This window comes from Globicephala melas, chromosome 1 (assembly GCF_963455315.2).
Source record: "Globicephala melas chromosome 1, mGloMel1.2, whole genome shotgun sequence".
Lineage (NCBI taxonomy): Eukaryota > Metazoa > Chordata > Mammalia > Artiodactyla > Delphinidae > Globicephala > Globicephala melas.
In genome coordinates, this window is record NC_083314.1 from 44,348,496 (window position 1) to 44,363,166 (window position 14,671).

Here is a 14,671-nt window from a genome sequence, read left to right on the forward strand (position 1 = left end):
TTATATGTGGAAGCTAAAATATGACACAAATGAACCTATCTATGAAACAGAATCACAGACATAGAGAACAGACTGGTGGTTGCCAAGGAGGAGGGGGGGTTGGGGGAGGGATGGAGTGGCATGCTGGGGTTAGCAGATGTAAGCTTTTATATATATTATAGAATGGATAAACAATAAGGTCCTACTGTATAGCACAGAGAACTATATTCAATATCCTATGATAAACCATAATGGAAAAGAATATTTTAAAATAATGAATGTATATAGATGTATACCTGAATCACTTTGCTGTAGAGCAGAAATTAACACAACATTGTAAATCAACTATACTTCACAAAAAGAAATATTGATTAAAAAAAAGAAATAATGTGTAATAAAAATATTGACAGTAGTATAAGACAGAAATACATTTTAATTCTTTCTAAATAATTATAGTGGTGTGCTGGAGGCAGCTCATTCCAGCTTGCAAGAGCCAATTTTGCACATCTTTCCTGCTCCATGTTTGGTGCCATAATATCCGTACCTTGAAATGGGCCACTGTGGGAATACTTACACCACAGAGACTGACAAACGATTGGTTACAAATCAAGACCTTTTTGTCTGCAGAGTCAACTGTTAAACTTTTACCAACACATTGCTATATAATATCTCCAAATCTCATTTTAGTCGTCCAGAAGATGATAATAATTATATCAAATTTGTACAATTTAGAAGTTGAATCAATAAGAATGTAAATGAGACATCCTATAACAAGTATATAATATAGGAAAAGTGCAGACTAGGCCCTATGTCTATATACAATTTCTAGTCCTAAGACATAATAACATATATAAAAAGTCTGGCAAAATGTTTGGTCATACCACATACCCCATGATTGGCATCTATTATTATTAGGGCATTAAACATAATTAAACATGCAATTTCTGATACTGAATCTCTGAATAGCAGTTTTTCCCTTTTTACTTCTGAAATCTTAAAGCATCACTAATAGGAGAAACCACTATTACTCATAAACATCTTAATTTTTCTTTAATTTCAGTTTTTAGGTGATGGGTTTTAACTAATCTTATTGTGATCACTTTGCAATATATACATATATCAAATCATTATGTTGCACACCTTAAACTTATACAGTGTTATATGTCAATTATATCTCAATAAAACTGGAAAAAAATTTCAATTTTCTGGAGTTAGCTTTAACAGAGCATGCAACAGGTAGATAATACATATTCACAACTGCATTTATAACTTATGAGAAATTCTTTTCAGTAACTATAATAAAATTGGAAAAAGCAAGCATTTCAACTTAGTTTCAAGTTAGAGTTCCATTTCAATTTAAACATTAGACCAAAAGTAATACCCCAAAGGTTTGCTGAAAATCAAAAGGATGCAAGTTCTCCCTGCAGTGCTCAATTCTATGCTGGAACATAGTAAGTGTTAATTAAATATTTCTTGGATGAATCAATGCTCCTTATTCTCAAACCAAAATAGTATAAGATTCATGATTATTTAAGCTCACCTAATCCTTGGCCAGTAATTAGAACATATTTAATATCTTCATGAGATAAATCTTATCTATATCAATAGGAAGAGACCTATAGGCTTAGCATCAAAATAAGTTATTGCAGTTTTAAATAAACAAGTAATTCAATAGAATATATACTATAGGAAGGTAAACATTTCAGGAAACATGAAAAAAAAGAGATTTTGAAATTTCTATTCTTTTCTCCACATTTATGTCCATTTTCATGAAAATACTATCTACTGGCAAATGTAGGACAGAAAATTTTTTGTTTATCTAATGATATTTTGTAAGTCAAATCATTATGCTGTGCACCCTAAAATTATACAGTTCTTTATATCACTTATATCTCAATAAATTGGAAAAGAAATAAAATATCCAAAACATGCAAAAAAGAGATGTTTTGAATCAATTATAAATGATCTATTTAGATGTACACTTATTTTGTACTACAGATAGAATGTAATAAAGAAACTGAAGACAGATCAGAGTGTACCACACATACCTTGAATTGAAAGAATGTAATTTTTCTGCGCTTTGCCCTCCATATTTGATGCAATGCATGTATAGTTTCCACTGTCTGAATGCTGAGACCGGGCAATTTGGAGTTTGCTACCTCCCGACAAAATATGAACTTCAAGTGAGTCAGAATTTTCTAGAGGTAGAAACAAAGCCAAACAAAACATAAAAAAGCTTTTATTTTAACATCTCTACAAGTCACTGTAAAAATGTCTTTATGTGACAAATGTATTTTTTTAAGTTTTCCCCTTGTCCTTTGATCCTTTCATTACTATTTATTCTACTTCCTTATAAAAGAAGAAATTAATAAAATTTTCTCTCCAGTAAAATGGAAAGGAGAAAAATCTCTGTAAAGTGAAGAATCCTTTTGTAGGGCTTCCCTGGTGGCGCAGTGGTTAAGAATCCGCCTGCCAACGCAGGGGACACGGGTTTAAGCCCTGGTCTGGGAAGATCCCACAGGCCGCGGAGCAACTAAACCCGTGAGCCACAACTACTGAGCCTGCTCTCTAGAGCCCGTGAGCTACACCTACTGAAGCCCGCGCACCTAGAGCCTGTGCTCCGCAACAAGAGAAGCCAGCACACTGAGAAACCCGCACACCGCAAGAAAGAGTAGCCCCTGCTAGCCGCAACTAGAGAAAGCCCGCACGCAGCAACAGAGACCCAACGCAGCCAAAAATAAAAATAAATTAAAAAAAAAAAGAATCCTTTTGTAAGTTTATATTACAGTACATTAGGCTTTATGAACTAAACACAGCTATGTGCGTAATACTGAAAATGTGCTAGTTTATTAACCTAGTGAATCAAGAGCAAAAGAAAACAATCATAAAAAACTGCACAGCTACATTACCTATGGGTTTGTGGTTCTTCAACCATGCTATCATGGGAGGTGGGATTCCAGTGGCATCACATGTTAAAGTCACAGGATTGCTGATTGTCTCCACAATGACTTCTTTTTCAGGCCCTTCAATACTGGGTGGCACTGTAAAAAGACAGAAGAAAATCATGTGTCCTCATTAAGTTAATTCAGGATACTTTCTGGCATTTGCATATCTGGGGGAAAAAGACTTATATTAGAGGCAGATGCTCACCATATACATTGAGGTGGAAATTTTTATCATCCCGTCCTGCTACATTTATAGCTCTACATACATACTGGCCTGTGTCAGATACCTAAAAGAAAAAGATACTATTGTATGTGCTCCATTAAGTTATAGATGACCAATCACACCGTTCGAGTGTAGATTAAATCATCAGTCATCTTTATGCTTAAATGCCCCAGTCCTAATTGCCTTCTACAATCCTGCTTTTTTTTTAAATGAAGATAATGGCATTGATGATGTTATTTTTTAAATGAAAATAATTTTTCACTGGAGTAAGGGGAATATGCAACTTCCAATTCTCCCTTCCATAATCCCGCCAAGGAGTCATGACACACAAACAAGAATAAAAGATGCACCTCAGCTTTCGTGATGTGCAGCATTTGTCCATCGGCCAAAATCTCCCACTGAGTAGACTCTGTTAGCATCCGCCCATTCTTATACCAGGTGATGACTGGAGGTGGGACAGCATTCGATTCACACTCCAATGACACTGAGGTGCCCTCTCTTACATTAACTACAGAAAGAGATTCGCTGCCATGATCTTTAATGCTTGGGGGCACTGAAGGAAGAAAATAAGAACAGAGGATTTTTTTTTTCATAGAATGCTCAGATAGAAAATATCTAATACCAGTTTAAGAATGAAAAAATCTTATGAAAAAAGTAGAAGCAAACCGTAAACAGTCAGGGCAACTTTTTTCTTGCTTTCACCAGCTTGGTTGATGGCTATACAAGTGTATTCACCACCATCAGATACCTTGGCCCGGATAATTTGTAAAGTTCGACCACCTGTGGGCAAATATAATGCAAACTGAAGTTTGGTACAGAGGTTGTTGTAATAACAACCTTATCAATAAGATAAATAGCAAAATATATCCTTTCCCTTAGAGGAAAATCTAAGCATAGATAGAAGCATATAGAAGCATTTCATATATAAAATGAAAGAATTTAATCAGCTTCCTTTGATCCTTTCAGTACTATTTATTCTACTTCCTTATAAAAGGAGAAATTAATAAAATTTTCTCTCCAGTAACCAAACATGGATAATAGAACTGTTTCATATAGATTCTAGTGAGCAAACCATAATTGTATTAGAGTCAGTATATGTCACCAAGTATTTCTGGGTTTAAATCTCCCACAGTGCAGAACTGGCTGTCCGTCTGTTAGTCTATCTACTGATATTAATCTATCTTCAAGGAGCTTTAGGATCGATTGAAAACAACCAATGATTTTATCCAATGAAAGCACTATTCGCTAGTCTATCACCCCCAAGTAATTGCTAAGCAGCTCTGTTCCTAAATTTCATAATTTCTTGAAGTAGACCTTGTTACTGTACATTCCCACTGAAATCATAGAGTCTTTACAGTCTTATCCTAATGGCCCCAAATGGCTGAAGAGAGGCATTTAATGTGAACAAATAAATGCAGCAAGACAAAAGTTTGGAAAGAGACTAAGTTGAAATGCCATTTGTATTAAATAAAGAAAAATGAGAAAGTGTTGCCCACTTCATAAAGAGCTCTAAGTTCCTTACCGGGCACAATGAGAGCATTTGTGTTTAGCTTGATAGGCTGTTCATTCTTGAGCCAGCTGAGATCAGGAGGTGGAAAACCGGAGACCTCACAGGTCAAAGAGATGAAATTGTTCACCACAACAGTGAGATTTTCAGGGTTAGGACCAATGACACTTGGAGGAACTATAATAGTAAATATATTAAAAGTGAAATATATTGGTATTAATAGTAAACATATTAAATGTAAAAAGTGATATTATCAGTAATACATATTCCAATTTATTAATATAATCCCAACTACTGTACTCTGCTAAAGCACTGAGTTAATGATACTGTTAATTATTTACCTTTCTTCTTAGAATTCCCTAATGCCTTCATCAAACTCATGTCCATCAGTTTTGTTTTTCCCAATTGAAACAGAATACTAGAATTTTCAGACAGAATTATTCTGCATTTTATTTGTAAAATGTAGTTGCCAGTTCCTGAGATGGTTTTGTCAATGTACACAGACCTAATACTGCTTTTTATTAAATACATGTGAATATTCTTGTTTTTAATATTACATCCTTAAAGTTTTTATTTTCTTGCTTATAGAAATAATAGACTAGACCTGTTATTTTAGGGTATCTATCAATAAATTATACAGGTTATTTCAACAATGTAAATCACTGACTTTCAAGATAAACAGAAGATTTAAGAAATAAGCAATACAATGGCTTATTGTTCAAAACCAAAAAAGAATTCCAAAAGCAGAAGCAGTACAGAGAAAAAGTAGAGTAAAAAAGCATAAGATTAATAATGCAATGCCAATTATGCATGTTAAAACACACGCAGATGGAATAATAGATTTTTTACAAGAACACATGCACGGGGAAGGAATAACATCATACATATTTGAATGGTTTCTATGTGGGGGGTGGGAATAGGAGCGAGAAATGAGCATAAAAATGAGTGAATACATTAATGAATGAATACATTAATAAATAAAGGCAGAGGTAGGTTTTGCTCAGGCCAATGAAGATAGTAAGACATGAAATAAAGAACACAACTAATGTAACACTCTATTATTATATTATACTCTCTATGTTATATTATACTCTTTTATATTAAGACTGAGGTCTTAAAATAGCATCAAAAACAAAAGCAAAAGATCAAAAGGCGAAATTGCTTTTTAAATTTTACTATACATGTTTTTTTATCCACCAATTTTCATATTCATTCATCTACTCATTTATCAAATATTTATTAAATACCTACTGTATTTCAGATGTGCTAAGTGCTGATACAGTATGAAAAATATAATAGATATTATCTATAAAGAATTAATAATTTGGTGATAGTGACAGACATTGAACAAAAAGTAACAGCTAACATTTTTTTGAGTGGTTATGCTGTGCCAGGCACTGAACTAAACACTTCATGTATACCATTGGAGGCTCAGAAACCTTATGTGTTAGATACAGTTCTTATCCTCTTATTTATTATAGATGAGCAAGCTGAGACAGAGAGGTTAGCATCCTGCCTAAGGTTTCACAGTTAGATACTGGAAGAAACTGGAAGACTGCTGTCTGGCTCTAGAGCCCTGTTCTTAGCCACTGTCCGATACTGCCTAATAATTACAAGTGTGATGAGTGTGAGTGTCCATCAGAAGAGTAGGGTGACAAGAGGGAAATAACCTAGTTTGGGGATCAGGAGGAAGAAGTGACATTTAAAAAGATGCTGAAGTATGACCAGGAATAAGCTAGCGGAAGACAGATAATGGACGGGTCTTTCAGAAAGAAGGCATGGCACATACAAAGGCGCAAATGGGGAAAAGAACATGGCACCAGAAGGCTGACATGACCAGAGTCTGAAGAGCAAGGCTGCTGGGGAGTAAGGTGGAGAAGGCAAAGATTAAAGGACTAAATAGTATAAAATTCTAGAGGGTCTTCTGGGCATCATTAGAATGCTGAAATAACAGCCTAAGGAGAGGAAAGCAGAGGAGTGGTTTACTCAAAAATTAGCTTAAAAGTTATCAATCTGGCCACAGTGGAGGGAACTGGTGAGAAGGCTAGAAGGGACTCAGAAAGACCAGTTAGGAGACTGTTGCTGTAATGAGTGCAGAAGATGATAGTGCTATGCCTAGGATGGTGTCAGAAAGGATAGAAAAGTGAGTGGATCCAGAATATTATGTAGGTAGAATATTTAGGATTCAATGCTTTGGGGGTGAGGTTTCAGGAGGAGGAGGAATCCAGGATGACATTCATTTAACTGGCTCAAACAATGCGAAGATGGTGATTCCGTTTACTGAGACAGAGATCCCTGGAGGAGGAACACATTTCTGGGAAAAGGTAATGAGATCAGTTATATACACATGGTCTTAGAGTGACTATTAGGCATTTGTGTCAATAAGAAGTACATATTTGAACAGAAGCGTCTAGAGTTCCTGAGGCAGCCCTGACTGAAAATAAAAATTTGCAAACTATTCTACACATAGATGGTATCTGAAATTTGGGAATTCATGAGATCACGTAAGAAAAGAGTGGGAAGAATAAAGTCTAGCGCTTGGAAAACGAAAGTGTAATAGTCAAGTAGAGAAGGAGGAACTAGCAAAGACGACTGGGAATGCGAGACTGGGAAGGCAAGATTATCAATAAGGGGTGTGGGCATCACAAAAGCCAAAGGAAGAGAATTTTTGAAAAAGATAGTCAAATGTTGAAGGATGTTGAATGCTCAGAAGTAAGAAAGATAAAGCCTGAAAATGCGTGTTGGACTTCTGATGTCATTTCATGAATTCAGTGAGCAGTTTCATTGGAGTTGGGGTGAAATCCGATGAGCAACGGTGGGAGGAGTGAGGAAAAGGAGACAGTAAATATATACAGCTATTAGAGAAGGTTGCCTTGAAATGGGGAAAAAGAGAAGGACGCCTCTGAAGAGAAATACTAGGTCTAAGGGAGAGTTGTTTTGGGTTTTTTTTGTTTGTGTTTTTGGTTTTTGGTTTTTTTTTAAGAGGCAAGAGATGAGTAAATTTAAATGCTCTTGGGAAGGAGCCAGTGAAAGTGTGAATTTCACTGGAGAGGAAGAGAGGAGAGGAAGAGAGGAGAGGAAGAGAGGAGACCGTGAGATTTTTGACCAGGCGGTCACCAGGGATATAGAGTCAAGTCAGTCTTTAGAAGGTAGAGGAATGCTCCCATCTTGTGTTGTAACAGAAGGAAGAAATGGCAGCATCACATGCAGCTAATATTCTCATTTTGATGGTAGGAATTTGAAGTGGTTTCAGCCATATGCCTTCTCTTTTCCCTGTAAAACAGGAGGTAAGGGCACTGACTGAGTGAAGGTGAGAGGCAACTGTGATTGAATGTTTGTGTCCCCCCAAAATTCATACACTAAAGCCCTCTCAGTGTGGTTGTATTTGAAGATGGGGCCTTTAAGGAAGGAACGAAAGATAAATGTGGTCATAAAGATGGGGCACTCATCCTATAGGATTATTGTCTTTATAAAAAGAGACACCTGAGAGCTTCCTTGCTTTCTCTGTCCATGCGTGCTCAGTGGAGAGGCCTTGTGAGGACAAAGTGGCCATCTGCAAGGGAGAAAGAGCCTTCACCAGAAACTGAACCCTGCTGGAACCTTATCTTGGACTTTCCAGCCTCCAGAATGGTGAGAAAATAAACTCCTATTGTTTAAGCCATGCAGTCTCTGGTATTTTGTTAATGGCTGCCTGAGCTAAGACAGGGGCCATCTGACATTCAAGAAGGTATGAGTCACTGTGGAGTAGAGCCATGAAGAGGCAGTATAAAGGGCTCATTTCAAGCAGTATCTATGAATTTATAATACCACCAATAGTCCTGACACCAAGAGTTTCTCTAGCCATAGTTAGCTACCTAGGTGCAGGTATGGAATTCAGTGAGAGGTAATACAGAAAAGCAGGTGAGTTTAAAGCCTCTGGAATCAGACTACCTAAGCTAAAATCCTATTTGCCAGGTGTGTAACTTTGGGCGTGTTACTTAGTCTCACTGAGCCTCAGCTTTTTAATCTGTAAAAGAGGTATAAAATAGTACCAACCACCTGGGGTTACTGAGATAATTAAGTAAAATAACATATACAAAACACCTGGCACAGCACCTGGTAGGTATCAAGCAGTCAGTGTGTTGTGTTGTTACATGCAGAGTTGAGCCTTTATTGAGCAGGAGTGCTGAGAAGGCGTGGGCTAAGAGAAGTGATTGATATGCTGGTCCATGAAAGTTAGACTGGATGTGAAGAAGGTAAAGACACAGAGGGTTGAAAAATAACTGAGAGGTCAACAGACTGAAGGTTAGAGTCCAAAAGAAGCAAGCGATATTGTACAGGGAGATAACAAATGGTATGGTTTTAAGTGAAAACAATTTAAACTGTTTCTCTCCTACATGAATTTTCCAATATTTAAGTATGGGTTCCTGACTGCAGGCAGGAGCTCAAGACACTGTTAACCAGTAAAAGAGGAAACCCCCCCTCCTGAACTCCAATTCTCAATAGTAAACACAAGTGGCTTCTGCCTCTCAAGTCAGGCAAGTCTCCTACTTCAGGTGTTTTTCCTATGCATTACAAAGAGGAAATGGATATGAAGGAAATATAATAAAGGAACAACAAATATTTATTTAGCAACTACCATGACTTTAGACAAGGTTTAGGAAGACCAAGGTCCGTAAGAGATGACCATTTGCCTACAGCATTTATAATAAAGTTATGGGATAGACGTGAAGATACAGATGTATAAAGATAAAAAGGTAGAATATGTAACTGCTAAAACTGGGGTATTTACAAGACGCTTTTGACCACATAAAGGAGGAAAAATTAATTCTGCCTTGGGGAATCAGGAAAAATGATCAACATTTTTATTTTTCAACATTTATCCTACTGTACTTTACAGATTAGAATACAAATTAGATTACAGATTACTTTAGATTACTTAGATTAGTACAGTATACTTTCACAATGATTATATTTGCTTAATTTATTCTTCCGGGGAATTTATAACACATTTCTTCTATTTTGGTCAGATTTACTCAAAAAAAACTTGCTAAGCACTGGGAATAAAAAAAGGTAAGAGTGCTTCAAATATCTGTTACAGAAACACCAAACATTGCTAGACATCAATACTCCCTATATATCGCAACAAAAAAAGAATATCCATTATGCTAAATAAAAGTCGTTTGAAGGAAGAAATTTTTCAGTAATGTCAAATTTCAGCTATTTCCAAAATGAGCTAGAATTTTGCATATGAATCACATGTTTAAAGAAAATCTTTTATAATAATTGTTCAGCATTTCCAATTTCATATTCTGGAAGCAGCTGTGCATGATGAAAATAAAACTAATTATTTATGGCTGACACCTAACTGCTTTTTTAGCAAAAAGTTAGTATTTATGGAGTGTCTAGCATTTATTGAGAACTTAGAATCTAATAAATAAATTAGGTGTACTGATGGTTTTCAGGAATTATTTAACTTTATAAAGTTACTTTTTCTTCTTCAGGAAGTATATTACATACTGGAGGGTGTAACTCAACATGAATTCTACAATTGAGGACAGAAACTGGTTCCAACAAGGCCCAGTGGGTACATTTTTATGGGTAGAAGAGCTATATTTGGTTCTAACTTCATATAAACTTGTAATCTTTGGGATTTCAAATTGTGATTTTTTTTCTTTTTTTACTTTCAAATATGTAGGAGTAACTATTTTTTCTTAAGGGACTGAAATAATATAAAAACAGACTCCCTAAAAGATTTGTACTTTATAAATCGCACAAGCTGTGGTAGAAAGAAAGAAGGGGAAAGGTTGAATGAATGCAGGCTCCACACACTGTTCAAGTTAAAAAATGCAAAATAAGCGTACATGATCTAAAGTACAGTTTTCCTGCTTTTTCAAGCGTACTCTAACAGATGTTTTTGGAACTGAGCTCTTACCATGAACATTGAGGTTAAAATATTTTTTGGCACTTCCAGCTGTGTTCTCAGCAATACACACATACCTGCCGATATCTGTTATTTGAGTGTTTAGAATCTAAGGAAAAAAATGAAGAAATTCCAACTGAAACTTTTTTATAAAGCAACTTGTCAATTTTTGAGAATAAACAATACATACTCTTTCTAGCTAATACCAGATAAGCATAGGAAAAAAATTTTGTACATAATAGTGCTGACACTGGTTTTTATTAGTCAGGTCTATCAAATAAATATTTATAAAGATTCCTAATCAGAAAAGGCAAATTTATACATACTTGTATATTGGCTATGAAAAGTCCCAAATCATTCTCCCACTTTCCTATCTACATCCCTGGTGGTGTGACTGTGAAGCTTCTCCCATCAGGGAGTGGAGTAAAGATGGAGAATTTGTGTTGGCCTTGTGACCGGCTTTGATCAATAGAGCGTGATGGATGTGACAGTCTTCCATTTCAAACCTAGACCATGTGCACCCTGCCACCACTATGTGAGGAAACCAGGACTAACCTGCTTGAGGGCGAGAGATCATGTGGGAAGAGTCAGCCTCGTTATTGCAGCTGAGGTCCCAGATAGGTACAAGAGCCCAGCCAAGATCAGCAGAGCCACGGATTCAATCCACAGCATGCAGACACTCGAGTTAGCCTTGCCAAGACCAGAAGAATCACCCAGCCAACCAGAAAGCTTGTGAGCTAAATAAATGCTTATTGTTTTAAGTTGTTTGGAGTGGTTTGTTTTATGTAGCAAGAGTTAGTTAATATAGCAGTTATATTTTCTTTTTTTTATTATACAGAAATTTCTGTCCATCTATATATCTTTTGGCTCTAGCCAACAGAAATATTTAAGTATTTAGCTAGAGGTTGTATGAGCATCAAAAAGAAATAGTCATGGTGTTCAGAAGATACTTTGAGAATTAAAGGTTATTTACAAGCAGTGAAACTCATACTTTTTTTTTTTTTAATAAAGAACTCCATGGGATAGGTCCTGTGTTGGATACACTGATGCTTAGATTCTTGGGCCTATACAACATCATTAATATGTTTGGGAAATAATTTCTTAAGTTGCATCCTAACAAAAGAGTTGGTGTTATTTTTACAAGTGCCTATCTTCCTTTTAAGACCCTTGAAAAGAAAAATATAGACATGCCCATTAGTGAACAACAACTCAGGATATTTATGTGGTTTCCATTATTCTTTATCATCAATTCTTTGCCAATAGAGGACAAATTTTAATCTATAGGGAATCTTAAACCACCTAGAATTTAATCATCAGAAATCTGCAATGGAAAGAATTATAATAATTTGGTTTTTATCACAGAGGCCATATTGTAGTAAATTTAGGTGTGTGTGTGTGTGTGTGTGTGTGTGTGTGTGTGTGTGTGTGTGTGTGTGTGTGTGTGTGTGTGTGTGGTGTGCTGAATGTACAGATAACCTCTGGAAGAATTCACACAAAACCGTTAATGGTGGTTACCTCTGATAGTGAGAAAAGAATGACTAAGAAGAATTTTATTTTATATATCCTTTTTATGATTAGTTATTTTTGCCAATATTTATAAACCAAGACAAATTATTTTTAAAAGCAAAAAGACAATTATTATAAAATACAAAGTCAAATAGCTATTTCTAATTAGATTTTTTACTTTTACCTGCAGAATTCTTCCATTAGATAGAAATTTATGATGCTCATCTTCTAGCAAGAACTGCCCATCTTTTTGCCAGGAATTTCTTGGGGTGGGGCTGCCACTGGATAAACACTCCACCAGCATGCTCTTGTTCACCAGCACGGTGACCTCTTCAGGCAGATCACTGTCTGCTCCCTGGATAACTGGCGGCACTAATAAGTGATTGCAACAGAGAGATAATGACAGGAAACAAGGTCTTTTCTAAATTATTCTAGTTTTCTGACAATTTTAAAAAGTTTGGGATAATAGAGGGACAAGAGTTGAAGAGGAATCCATGATTCTGAAGTAACACTTTACACTAATAAATTCGGGGGGGTGATAAATCTGTGTGAATTTGGGTTTATTCTCTTCCCTTTCTTTACCTATCCTGGGCTAACCCCTCCCATAGTTTCCTTTGCATTTAGGTTAATCCCAATTCTTCCCCAATACATCTTGTCTAGTTTCTCTCTCAGCCCCTTCCACGGGCCCTCTGGGTTTGCAAGCACACATGCAAGTGGCATCTGCACAAATTAACAGTTAAGTCTACTTGGTCATCTAGACAAGCCAGGTAAATCTTTAAAGCGTATTTGAAATGTACAGGTTTGGTCTCATTTGCAAGGGAATTGTCTGGGCTACTCAAACTGTGTTTCCCCAGCCTCGGCATCAGTGGTATCACGATAAGCATCACCTGGGAGCTTGGCTAGAAATGCGGATTTGGGGGTCTGACTGAGCCTTCTTTAGTTGGCATCCCTAGGAGAGCCAAAGAAGTTTGTGTTTTAACAAGGTCTCCACGTGATCCTTATGCATGCTAGAGTTTGGGAAGCCATGCTCTAGATCTTTCTACATATATTCATTCTCATTTAAAACAATAATATAGAATCAATCCAGGTTCATGCCCACCTGATGTTAGACTAGTCAGTTATGAAAAAGCACATACTATCTGTAGAATTTTTTAAAAAATGGAAATGTTAAACCAGGAATGCATGTGTTGGCTGCTTTTGTAAATGTAGAAATTCATTTTCAAAACGAATAATCACTTTGTTTTGTTTTGAAAGCTTAGGTATTTTGTTTTACTCTCTTAAAATGTGCCATATCTTTATCAATCAGTAAAGAATATATGTTTAATGCAGATGCCTTCTTGTAGTATTTGGGTCTCTCCAAAACTAAATTGAAAGTCTATAAGGCAAATAATCAAGGTTACAAGGCCCCATAATAAAATTTCAGTGTTATTTTGAATGCAAACTTTCACAGTCAAAATTATATGATTTTTTGCTGTACTTTAGATAACACAGAATATATAGGTTGAACTGCAGATTAGTAAATAATAAACTTGAATTTCAGATTAAATGAGGCTATCAGTACCTCCACACCATGAAAACTGATCAAATGAAATGTTGGTACATAAAGATTCAATGTTTTCTTGAAAGATTTCAATGTTTCTGGAGCTGAATCATTAGGAGCTACCAGGAGACACACTACAGGCCCAAGGTCTGACCTGTAGAGGCCTCCACCGAAGCTCTTTGCTCTGACCTGCCCTCCAGCTGGATTACACCTCTCAGAATTGTTCTTAGTGGCACTTAGGAGGTAAGCATCAAACACTGTGAAGTATCCCTAATTTAGACAGACTTTGTGGGCTCTTTTTTTTTGCTTTGTTCGTACTTCTCTAAACTCATCTCCAACATGCTTTCCAACTTCCTCCTAATTAAAAATAACAGACTGAAGACATGAACATCTCCCTTTGACAATCAATCCCTAAATTCCATTTCAATTTAACCAAATTCCAGTTCTTCCCAACCTATAATATCTTGCTACTTTATCAGATCCTTCCACTCAGTCCTAAACTAAATTCCTTCCAAACTTAGGTCAAATTAAGCCAGGTGGTCTAAGATATTCCTTCACTGCTCTTGATGATGTTAGCACTGATTTTAATTGTCTTCGTATCACTACCTTGTAGACTTTAAAATCTATGTTGATGACCCATCCCACCCTAGTTTCACCTCTACCCCACTTCAGCCAGCCACAGACTGTCATACCTTGGACCATTCAACATAAACACTTCTGCCCTTTGCAAGTTCATAAGCTCCTTGAAGAAGGTCTGATGTCTACGGTATTCACTGCTGTATCCTCAGTGCCTAGCATAGTACCTGGCACACAGTAAGCGATCAATAGATATTTGTCAAATAAATGACTTTTGAGTTCGTGGGTTTTCTCTATTTCACGTCTTTTCAGGCTTCCTTCATAAGCTGGCTTTTTGTTTGCGCTGAAAACTCTAGCCCTTCCACTCCTCCCCCTTACAATCAATCTATCAGCCTTCCTGCAAGCTCATTTTTCCTCTTCCTCTGCCTAGGTCTCAGAGTGGGTCATTTCAGCGATGCTCTGTCTCACTGCACATGCTATGTCCCTTACCCTC

At 36.4% G+C, this 14,671-nt stretch overlaps 1 protein-coding gene across 1 annotated transcript in view; it reads right to left on the minus strand.

The window, feature by feature from the left end:
- The window catches only part of HMCN1 (hemicentin 1), a 521,171-nt gene that overhangs the window by 141,672 nt on the left and 364,828 nt on the right, over positions 1–14,671 (minus strand). Inside the window, exons 56-63 of the mRNA XM_030873036.2 lie at positions 12,247–12,434; positions 10,569–10,665; positions 4,670–4,831; positions 3,814–3,927; positions 3,498–3,700; positions 3,130–3,211; positions 2,889–3,020; positions 2,028–2,177 (exon numbers count right to left, since the gene is read on the minus strand). Coding sequence (XP_030728896.2) covers positions 2,028–2,177; positions 2,889–3,020; positions 3,130–3,211; positions 3,498–3,700; positions 3,814–3,927; positions 4,670–4,831; positions 10,569–10,665; positions 12,247–12,434 — 1,128 coding nt within the window. The remainder of the gene's footprint in view (positions 1–2,027; positions 2,178–2,888; positions 3,021–3,129; positions 3,212–3,497; positions 3,701–3,813; positions 3,928–4,669; positions 4,832–10,568; positions 10,666–12,246; positions 12,435–14,671) is intronic.